General features: G+C 43.4%; 1 protein-coding gene across 8 annotated transcripts in view; it reads right to left on the bottom strand.

Annotated features, from left to right (window-relative positions):
- The window catches only part of KMT2C (lysine methyltransferase 2C), a 190,834-nt gene that overhangs the window by 20,312 nt on the left and 158,578 nt on the right, over positions 1–11,944 (bottom strand). For 7 of the 8 annotated variants that reach the window (XM_084218310.1, XM_084218311.1, XM_084218312.1 and 4 more), the window contains 7 exons: positions 10,080–11,936; positions 8,678–9,003; positions 6,091–7,913; positions 4,916–5,027; positions 3,891–3,969; positions 3,710–3,773; positions 1,463–1,695 (listed from right to left, as the gene is read on the bottom strand). In XM_084218310.1, coding sequence (XP_084074436.1) covers positions 1,463–1,695; positions 3,710–3,773; positions 3,891–3,969; positions 4,916–5,027; positions 6,091–7,913; positions 8,678–9,003; positions 10,080–11,936 — 4,494 coding nt within the window. The remainder of the gene's footprint in view (positions 1–1,462; positions 1,696–3,709; positions 3,774–3,890; positions 3,970–4,915; positions 5,028–6,090; positions 7,914–8,677; positions 9,004–10,079; positions 11,937–11,944) is intronic. The other variant, XM_084218314.1, reaches the window with a different exon arrangement.

The following is an 11,944-nucleotide window of genomic DNA, read 5'->3' as shown; positions in this document are numbered from 1 at the left end:
CACACAGAGATTTTTCAAAAACTAACAGGAGCTTTATTGCAGAAAAATGACTTGATCTGATCTGAAAGAGTGGCAAATTGCTTCCAATAGAAGGTGGTTAAAACTATGCTTTAAACCTCATTTAAGCTCCTATTAGGTACAGAACAAAATGCTGCTTAGGATGTGGATGAATCAACCACTGGTCTAAATCAGTGGCTAAAGGGCAGTGGATGGCTTCTGCTAGCAGTAGATTAAACTTAAATTTAAAAATTACAAATAGGAGAACCTTAATTATAGGGCAGTAAATGGATCTGCCAGCAATGTCATGGTTAACAGCTGTTACTTCAGTCTAACTCTACCAAAAGATTAGACTGTCATATGTACAATAAAAATTGGTGAAAGGGTATTTTTTTTTTGCATTTGTTTTACTTGTGACTCATTGTGGAAGGGGAAAAAAAATTATATAGAAATAATTTAGCCACTCCATCCCTCTTCCACACAGTGGAAAGATGAGCCAACTAATATCCAGCCAGCACATGCTTTGTCTTGAAGCATGGAGGAGAGCTCGAGGGTCAGATATTGCTCAGGACTTCATTCCAAGCTGTCTGCTGCCAAGTTTTTTCCTTCATACTAGTAAAGGATAATTCTAAAGCATTTTCATCAGGACTAGGTGATCCTGACAATCATGCCAGGTAATTTATAATAAAAGTCTTGAGGAACACAGCATTAACTCCTGGTGGGCAAAGCATATTAACAAAAATATCACAGGTTTTGTCTCACTATTATCACAGTTACAATATGTGAAAATCCAACTGAATGTAAGGAAAGGAAAACAAAGCCCAGTGAAAGCGGTTCCACATAGAAACAGGGGCCCAGAAAGGCTGGGAAATCTCTTCCCCTGGAGACTTACAGAACTTGACTGACAAGGTGCTGAGTAACCTGATTTAATCATGAAGCTACTTCTGCTTTGATCATGACTAAAAGATCTCCAGACATCCATTTGACCTGTGTTATTCCATGACACAATACTGATGGATCAGCATCTAGGAATGATGACAGACCATAAAACTAGTGTAACACTAAAGATATAATAAGAATAGATTTTCAAACTGTAAAAAAAGAAGACTGGGTTGGAACATTCACTCAAGCCTGCAACAAAGCCCTGCATGCTAAAACTTTTCTCTGAATGTTTCATTTTGCTTAGCATGGTGCCAAGAACTCTGCTGCAAGTCATTTGCCAAGGAATTCCCCTCTTCCCAAAGTACTAACCCAGCTTTTAGTCATAATGTTTGCCACAGAATATTCCTTTACAGCTCCAGTGTCACCTCACTCCAGAGCAACGCTGTTACACACACAGAACAAAACAGGGAGTGGCTCCTTCAGGTAGAGCTCCACTGTGTCTTTCAGAAGATTTATAGGGAAGACTTACTACCACTGTGACAGCTCAGTGCCAAGGTGAACAGTCTGGATTGCAGATGATTACCTGATCTAGCTGTTTTTGGACCATACTTTGCTGCTCAGTAACATGTTTCAGCTGCTCTGCATCCTCCTCTGGGAACTCCCGGCCGGCTTTCTTGGCTGTGCGCTGTTTGGCTGAAAGGGCCTTCTTGGATTTTCTGTGGGCTCCAATCTGCTCCTCCAGATACTTCTGCTGCATTTGAAGAAGTTGTTGTGTATCCTGCAGCCATTCCTCGTATTGCTTTCGTTGTGAATCATCTGGAGAGAAGGGAAATGAAGTGTGATATGATCTCATCCTGGAGATGAGCTCTCATCCTACTCTTTAAAGCCTGAGTTTAACCATCAAGTTCCCCTCCTTATTTTAAGAATCTAGTGGTCAAATTCAGCCAAATTTGACAGAGAATTTGGTATTTCAAGAAGTGGTATGTTCTTGGAGTGATGTGAGTAAATGAGGCAGATAACCAAATTACTGCATTTGTGAGAGGAAACACACTTGCCAGTGAGCAAAGGTGGCTCTGAGAACTGCTGCAGAACCCAGTGATTCCCTGTCCTGCCACAGAGGAGGAGACATGGAAGATCTCTGGAAGTACTCAAGTACAAAGAGATTAGGCAACAAGGACATAAAGGAAACATGGCCTGATAAATTCTGGTGTTTGCAGAAAACTGTTGTACATATAAAATTTATTTTTATTACAACTTCAAAGAAAAATATTAAAATTATGAACACAATCAAATATTCAGGAAGTGAAAGAATTTGTCTTTGTGTCTTTGTAAAAGTCACTTTGTCAGTGTCAGCCCTCAGCACGGGGCCTTCAGCACCAGTGCCATTTCATGCCCCCAAAATAAATGCCTCTCATTTAGGCTGTAACTGAGACATTGCTCTTCTTTCAAATGAGAAATGCTCGTCTGCCACGGGCAGGCCATTGCTCTCTGAAGTTTTTCCGGAGGCAAAACAACCATATCTGATAACACTTGACCTGCACTAAGCACAGAAAGCAAGAGAGAACAGTGGTGATGGTGTCATTTGTCTCCTGATCACATTTTCAGTGGGCTGGGACACCCCAAATAAGACAGTATTTTCCTTGTGAAGACCCTTGTTTGACAGAGATACCACACAGCTCCATGATTTCAATATAACCACGTCCTCCTTGTGCTCTAGACCCTGCCACCTTCTCCTCCACAAGTCACTGTGTCAGTGACAGCTTTGACTGAACACCTCAACTAAACCCACTCAGGGTGAGCTACAGCCTCAAGGTGCTTTCAGGGAAAAATTCTGCAGAACCAATCCCAAAAACGGAGGGGACAATTGAGTGGAAACACTGAGAGTAAAATGAGAAACATGAAAGCACTGAAATTTTAATGAGTTCCAGGTAAGAGTAACTACTACTGAAGTGAAAACCAGGTTTACTCAAGTGCTCAGAACCCACCACCACCCAACCAGAGCAGGGCCATGCTGAGTGCCATGTGGAATCACACCACAAATAATTAATAGAGATAATATTGCCAAAGCTCCTTATTGCATACTCAGTGCTGCTACTTCAGCTTCTGGAAAATGTGAAGGAGTTTACTTCTGTTTCTTATTCACAAATATCAAATGAAGTATTTGTAATGATAGAAACACTTTTTTACATATGGTCTTCCTCTCCCAACTAATGCTCAGTTTAATTTCAGTTAATAAATCTTTCCCATCACAGAGACTAGGATTCACAGTTGATCTAGGGCAGCCAGAAATATGGAATGCAAAAAGCTAGTGCAGTGTATTTCTGCTTTCAACAACTGTGTTTCACCAGCCAGGCTTGCCCAACCAGTGCCTGGAAAGCTTTTTCTGGTATTTGTTCAAATGACAATGAAGCACAAAACTTTCTGCTTCTGAAATAAAAAAATCCATCAACACACAGCTGTTCTCACTGAGCTCAGAATATTGCAACACAACCCAAGACCAGGTTTCTGATACAGCAGTCTGCCAGTTAATAAATTACTGCTCTCACACAAATCCAAATAATGTTAATTTTCTGTTTCCCTCTTTCCTCATGGTGTTTTGTTGATGACAGCTACTATAAAAAAATGTTAACAGCAATTACTATATATCCCCTTCACTACCTGGCATTGTAATGATGAAATGACTCAATTTTAAAAGGATGATTGTTTTGAGAGACAGGATCCATTTATGGATAGTTCATTTTAAAGAAAACTGTAAAATGAAAAAAAAAACCACCAACAACAACAACAACAAAAAAAACCCCATACAATAAATTATTAAACCTCTACTTACTGACAAAACCAGGACCAAAATTGGGAGGATTAGGTCTAGAAATCTGAGGTGTCAAACTTCCATCCTAGAAATTTCAGTAGAACAAAGACAAGGGTATTAAATCATGATTCAATTAAAATACCCAAAACCTAGGGATCATTATTGAACAGTTTTGTTTCAAGCCCATATCAAGTTGCATTACCTGTGTAATTGCCTGTTGCATATGATTTTGGCCTTCACTGGTCTGAGCCCCTGGCACTGGCTGACCCATAAAGGGAAACCTATTGAAAAACAGAAAGAGAAATTATAACCTTGCAAACCAGCATTTTAGAAGAGAGAGACAACTTTATTATGTTCAACTTAAACAAAGCACCCAAATATTATACAGACATGCACTTGAACTTCTGTACCAAACCTTTTCAACATCTGGAGAATACAGACAGAATTTTGCCTTTGGCTGAAACCATTGCATTTTACATTTTTCAGAAAGATGATGTAAACATGACCTACTGTGCTAGAGCAGTGAAAAGAACACACACAAAGTCTGTATTTGTATTTTAATATTTTATAATTTAAAGAAAAACAGTTGAATGTATTTAGATTTCATAGCCACCATCACAGTCAACTCCAGCTGGGTAAATGTACACCTTGGGTAAGCTGCTTATTATCATGGGGCACTGGACAGAGAAAATCCAGTTTGAAGGGGCACACAAAAAGAACAGTCACAGATCCTCCCTGGCCCATGGACTCCCCACCTACCCTAAGGACAGTCATGGTGCAGCCTGCACAGTTCATGGCTCCTTTTGTCCTCAGAAGGTATTTAAGGAGAGGATGGAACTTCCATGACTAGGGCTAAAATCTTACTTATACTCAGCATTAAATGATTTGCTGCAACATGAGGTTCCACTGTTCCATGACCACCCCCAGTTTTCTAGCACAACCCGTGGGAGATGTGTCATTACCTAATTAGCAAGTGGGAAAACAAGAAAAGCATCAACATGCTGCCATGTTGACCCGTGACATTACAACTGGAACACAAATCTGATGCATCTGAACACCTTTTATAGCTCCTACTGGCTTTATTCCTAGGAGATAAGCCTGTGTTAGCATCAAATGCGAACTACAGGACAGAAAAAATTCTTTTTCATTTCCTGCACAGTTTCCCTGAGCTCTGTCATTTCCTTTTACATTCTGTAGTCCTAAAGAAGGGTGTCAAGAGTTGCCTACCTGTTCATGACCATTGGTGGCATCCCCATGTTACTCTGTGCCATGACTTTGTTGATCCCCTTAAGAGCCACCATTTTTGCTTTCATTATGGGATCTGTAATTGCATCAAAATCTGTAAGACAAAATCAGCAGCAGTGAATCACACAGCTGAACATCATGAGTTATTAAATGGAAATTACTTGTTTACATTTAGTTCATGTGTAAATCTTCGGTAAAACATTAACTGCACTCCTATTTCACATTAATTGTCCTCCCCACTTTGATATTCAAGGTTAATAAGCAGTGTCATGTATCTTGCAGAAGTTGGTGCAGCAACAGCTGTCCTTGCTTTCAGCCACAACACACAAGCAAAAGCAAGTCAGCCCGAGAGTCTGAGAAGGGCTCTAGACCAAATCTGGCCTAAGACCCAACAGATTAATAAATTCTATTTATAGGTTTAAGATTCAGGAAGAGGAGTTGTTCCTGTGATCTCAACTGGCAACTGGCACACCATCATTAATGCACTATGAGAATGGTCATGATGGTCACTGTAGTTACAACTTAAACAATTCTCAAAATTTAGTGTTTCATTATCAGTTAAATGATGGTGATGGTCTTGATTTGAATGCTCAAACTGCTAGGTTATATTAAACAAGCAACCACAGCTTTTCTTAAATTTTTTCAGTACAAGCAGAATTACATGTGATATTTCTGGGCCTTCCCTAGACTGTGGGTTAGTAACAGCTTTTGATAATCCCTTTCCTTATGACACAACAAGTACTCCAAAAAAAGTCATAAAACAACCATAAACATAAAATTAATAGATGAAATATCAAGAAGGTCAGCTATTACACTGGAACATTTTATTTTGTTTACAAAGGAGGCATTTACTCCCCATCTCACAAGAACCTGAAGTATAAAGAGAGTATGTGACACAGCTGATGTCACAAACATTATCAGTAAAGCAGAGTTACCCTGATCCTGGTAATGACAACAGAAGCTGTGCCAGAGTTCAGAATTCCACCTACATGCTCAATTTCCATACTCCCTTTGTACCTAATAAGCAGGCTGATTTTTATTATGCCACCTTCAAGCTCTACATATTTACCTGCTTCTGGCAGCCCTATGGATTATTTAACTATTTGTTGCTGCATTTTTAGAACACCAACCAGAACACAAACAGGACACCCACATACCAATATTGGGGAAAAATGGCTCCGAACGCTGGCGAATCATGGCTTGCATCTGTCTCTGCTGCTGCTGCTCCTGCCTCTCCTGATCCAAGAGGTCCTGCAGAAGAAGTGGCTGCTCCTCCAGCAGAAGTGGCCTCTCTCTGTTTTGTTGCTGAGCTAATGGCTGAGGGAGCATCATCTGCTGGGGACCAGAGATGCTACTGGGACCAGGACGGTTTGGTACAGCCACAGTCTGATTAGATGTCTGTCCTGTCCCAAAGTTATGATTAGATGACTGACCCTGAATAAATCCTGGATTTGGTGACCCTTGAGAAAAATTATGGTTCATTCTTGGAACCATGGGCAGATTGGAATTTAAAGTGTTTTCCAAGATCTGTCCAGCAGGTGTCATGAGTGTTTGTGGAATACCTGATCCATGGTTCATTTGTGTGGGTGGCAGAGATTGAGATGGAGATCCCAGAGTTCTTGCTTCAGCATTGTCTGAGCTTTCACTAGACAGCAAACTTGAGAGGACTGGGGTGGACCCAGAAATACTGCAGGAACTTACTGCTCCTTGAACAGGCAGTGGAGCAGATCCCTGAGCATCTGGACTAGGCACAGTTGTATCTTGACTAGGAACAGCAGGAGTTTTGTCAGGGAATTCTGGGTTAGCAGGTTGCCCAGGAGCCTTTTCTCCATCCTTTAACTCCACTTCAGCAGCCTGTTGAGTACTTGTGGACTCAGTATTTCCATCACCTTTTTCATTTTCATTCTTCTTTTCTTCTTGAGCGTTTGGGGAAAGTACTTTTGTTTTAATTTCATTTTCTGTAAGTGACTTCTTTGCTGGAGACTGGGTCTCAGCAGGGGCAACAGTTGTAGCACCTTGTTCTTTCTGTTTGGGTTCTTCTGCCTTGCCCTGGATATCTAGTTTGTCATCAATGGGGACACTAAGGTCTAGTTCTTCATTAAACATTCCTTTCTTATCGCCCACATCAAGGTCTGGGTCTGTGTATGCAATTAAATCAAATTCCCCAGATCTCAGAAGATCATCAAGGTGAGGATCATTGGTTTCCAAATTATCTAGAGTGTCCAGTTCATCTCCTTTCCCATCCTCTGTGTCCAGGTTCAGATTTTCCAAATCCTCATCATCTAAATCCTTGACTTCAACCCCATCAAGGTCTTTCACATCCAAATCTTTTACAGCAGGATCATCAGGATCAAGCTTTTCTTCTAGACCATCACTTGGCTGGTTGGGAATTTGCAAGTTTGCAGATTCATCACTTGGTGCAGACGTAGACAAAGACGTTCCTGGGAATGCATCAGCAACCGGCTGACCCAGAGAACGCATTACAAGTGCAGGTGGGTTCTCAGGATTGATTTGATCCTGCTGGGACTGGGAGATGTGCTCCAAACCCGCAGCCATCTGCAGCTGGTTTGGTATTCCTTGAGAATTGTGTCTCAGCGATTCTGCCTGCCTTGGGCCTGGGAAATCCTGCCTGGGCAGGAAGCCGGGGTGCCTCTGGTGCTGAGCTGCTGCATCCAGCACGGTGGCAGCAGCAGCAGGGCTGAAGGGCAGCCTTGGCCTGCCATCAGGAGCTCTGTGACGCAGCTCGATGAACGCCTGCCCCAGGATGTTGTGCTGCTGCACCGGGATTCCCTGCGGGGGGAAATGCTGCGAGATCCCGGATGCGTTATTGATCTGTGGGCTGTTCACGGCCCGGGGCATGTCAATAGACAGGGATCTCCTCAGCTGTGGGGGAACTCCAGGGCGCTGCATGGGCTGCTGAGGACCAAGGAAACGCTCCTGGCCCGAGGGCGGACCATGGCCACCTCCTGGAAATCCATATCTAAAATAAAGCATGAAAGGCAAATGATTTTTTTTTCTCAGTCTCACATGACTAAGTAACTGTTCACCAAAATGCTTTACACGATGCATTCATCAAGATATTTAAATCAATGTTTTGACTAATTATACTTACATTTAAATGAGCTTTATGACTACAATAAAATAATTGCTTCAATTATGTTTAATAAACAACCTGTTTTCAATTTCAATAATAATAATAAGGGATAGAAAACTCTGACAGTCAGAACTAACCTAGTAATTAAAATACATGTTAATACAATTCAGAGTAAAAAAACCTCAGTGTGTGGATTTAGAAATTACTGAAATAAATCCAGATACTGAAAAAATTAACTTCTGAGAATGTATGCTGATACTGGTATTAATTTTACATTGGAGCATTCACTGTAAAAATGCCACAGACAGAAGCTGATGTTTGATCACATACTCATTAGAAATTATTCATTATTAAGACATCAAAAATAAAGTCTTTTACTTTTTTTTAGAAATGCCCCAAAAGCCAGGGACAACAAGATGTTTCAGGTCACATAAGTTTGGTTAGTTCTGCAGTTTACCCATTTATTTTTCTGAATTACTCCCAACAAAACAGTGTGAAATACTTACTGTAATACACACATTCTAATGTTAGAGGAAAACCCACTGCACGTACAGAGTTCAGGATGGTTGCCAGCTCCAGACGATGATTTTTCAGCCTGTTTAAAATGCCCCCTGTAACTACCCCTGAGTTTAAGAGATCCAAGAGCTCACCTCAGACCGTGAGGCCTCATCCCCATGGTGTTCATATCTCCTGGAAACTGGGGCCTGTTGAACTGCCCATCCCCAGGGAAGGGCCCCCGCTGGTCCTTCGGGTACATGGAGAACCTCGGCCCACCTGGAGGGACCACAGAGGATCTGATATTCCCAGGATAGGGAGGAGGAGGGCGGTTAAAGATTTGATTTAAGTTGTCCTGCTGCCAATGCTGAAGAGGGGCTGCATGGGGAGGAGCTGCTGCGTCCTGCAAGGCCTTTTCCTGGCGAACTGCATTCTTCTTCTGCTGCTGCTGCTGTAGAATAATCTCACGGAGCTTCTGGCGCTGTTTACAAGAAAATAAATCATTATACTTGACACTGCAACTGACATCTTTTGAAGTGTTACACTCTGCTAGGTTAAGCCTTTTGGAAGAAATAAATTCTTCACTTGTAACAGGAAAATATAACAAACACCTCAGAAACGAGAAGGAGGGTCAAATGGTGGAGGGTGCTGGTAACCCAACACAACGTCCGGACCTCTTGGTAATGTGTATGGTGTGATCCCATTCTACCATTTAACATAGATGCAACTCTCTTTCCATTTTTCTATTCCAGTACTGCAGGCCCTTTCACCACAGGAAAAGTGCATTCTGAGACAAACGTGACTAGAGGTCCACTGAAGAAAATTCAGCCAAAGGTTTTTACACCATAGCTGCAGAATTCACTCTTAACTCTGTATGATAACCACTATGATAAACCACTGGTTTTCCATTAAATTCACTTCCCATCCCTCCTTCCAAACAAAAGATTGAACAGCTTTCCCCAAGCTGAATGTAATTCAATCTCTTAGCAAGAGCTGTTTGCCAGACCTTCATGGACAGAAACCTGGAGTGAATGTGGCTCAAGAAGAGCTGCGACCAAGGGAAGGATTCACCTAAACACATGGGCCAACTGCTAAGTCAGACATGTAGTCTGAGATCTTTGCCTGTACTTCCTTCTCCAGCCAGTGAACAAGTCACTGACAATCAGTTCCACACCTCATTTGTTACAGAATAGAACAAATCGACCTTTTAAAATGTTTTTTTTCCTCAGACTGTAGCTAAAAGCACTATTACAGACTAACCATTTATGTCTTCAGTGACTTCAAATACAGCCTTTGCTTCTTTTTTTTGGATCTTGTCCAAACGCCTTAAAAATTACTGATGTTTCTGTATTCTGCATACTGTGGTTCTATCCAGAAGGACCACACTAACATATTAAATAAACTAAGATAATTAATATCTTACTATTAATAACTATGTTTAATATTAATATCTTAATATTAAACATAGTTATGTTTAATGGCAAGAAACTTCAAGTATTAACAAGAATGGGAGAAATTCTTCTACTTCCAGAATTTTAATATCATCAGAATTCTCACCTGTCTTAACTTCTCAGTATCTGCTTGAGACATATTCATGGTGTTCTGTGTATCTGTTACTCCCGTGGTGGGTGCTGGGCCAGGAACTTGTGAAACTTTGGGAAACTGTTGTCCTTGAGAAGTCATGGGAGCATTTCCAGATGCACTGAAGGTGCCCTCAGATCCCGGCCGTGGCTGTTCAGCAGCATCATGGGCCAGCTGACCAGTTCCAAAAGATTCTGGCTGAGGTCTTGGAGTCATTGGTGGTTGATCATATGGGTCATGTGCTGGAGTAGCTGCACCATGGCTAAAGGAATCTGTTATTGCAGGTCCTGCAGACCTGGGAGTTTGAGAACATGGGTCTGATGGCCTGACAAAAGTGCCCTGCAACCTGCTCTGTGGTGTCTGCAGGAAAGGATCTCTACCTGTTATTAGTCCTGGCCTCGTCATGGCAGGTCTGTTAAAACCCTCAGGAATCCCTGGCCTTGGGGTTGCTGGCTGCTGAGAGTAAGGATCACTGAGAACTGGCCGTGGTGTTCCAGGAGGTTGGGCATAGGGATCAGAATGTCTCTGGTTTGCTGGGGACTGAGCAAACAGATCTGCCGGTTGAGCAGGTCTTGGTGTCGGTGGCTGCTGCATATAGGGATCCACCGTGGTGGGACGAGGAGTTCCTGGGGGTTGGGCGTAAGGATCAGCAACTGGCCGAGGAGTACCTGGAGGCTGGGAGTAAGGGTCCTGAGAAGCTGCCCTTGAAATGGGCCCAGACTGAGGGAAAGAATCACCCTGCTGCCGCACTATCCGCGGCGGTGGGGCAAAAGGCTCCTTCATGGCAGGGTGGGGAGTGAGGGGAGGCTGGCTGTAGGGATCATTGGCCTGGCTATGGGAAAAGTTATCCACAGGCCTGGGTGTCAGAGGGGGCCTTTCATAGGGATCGACGGCAACGCGCCGGGGCGTGGCTGGCATGGAGGAATAAGGATCCTGTGGGGACTGAGGAGGGCGCAGAGGAGCTTTGAAAGGTCCAGGGCTCCCATCCACAGGAGCAGGAGTGGGAGTCAATGGAGGCCGTGCATAGGCATCAGCAGAGGTTACTCTCTGTCTCTGAAAGGTGTCAGTCCTAGGAGCCGGCTTAGTAAACGGATCGCTGCTTCCAGCAGCTAAAGGAACCTTCCCTGACTGCTCCATAACTATGGGCGACCGTGGGACTCCCAGAGGTTTGGAGAACTGCTCTGATGGCAGGACAGGCCTGGGTGTGTCTGGTGGCTTTGCATAGGGATCGCTGCTACCTGGGGATGAAGAACATGAGTCCCTGACTGGCGAGGGCCTGCTTCCCGACGGCTCCCGAGATATGGAGGGCTGTGCTGCACAGGAATCTAAGGGGTTCCTTCTGACAAAGTTCTGGTTGATGGGTGCTGGTCTGGGTGTTCCCACCATTTTAGCATAAGGATCCAAAGGAGAAGGAGGCCTTGTGTTAGTGGAACCTGGAGAAAACATCTGTTGTGATGATGTCTGAGGAGTCTGAGACTGAGACAGTGAATCGTGCACTGGGATTCGGGTGGGAGTGGGAGGTGGGGCCTGTGGCTTTAGGAACACATCATCTGAGGACACTGACGTGGGTGTAGCAGGGAGCTGCTGCTTTGTGAACAGATCCTTGTGGAATGTCTGCTGTGCAGGAGACATACTTCCATTGCCAGTCTGTGGCGTTAAGGGGCTCTGGATCCCACTGCTGGGTGTGTCTGACCCAGACTGGTTCAGGAGCTGCTGTGAACCAAATTGCTGCTGCTGCTGTTGCTGCTGCTGTTGCTGCTGCTCATTTTTCACCTGTTCAAGCTTCTGTGTGGCTTCTATTTTGGCCTGCTGCTTACTTTTTTGCCGCATTTGCTGTTTTA

Source organism: Fringilla coelebs, assembly GCF_963513975.1.
Source record: "Fringilla coelebs genome assembly, chromosome: 1".
Taxonomy (NCBI): Eukaryota; Metazoa; Chordata; class Aves; order Passeriformes; family Fringillidae; genus Fringilla; species Fringilla coelebs.
This window is presented reverse-complemented; position numbering and strand designations above follow the sequence as displayed.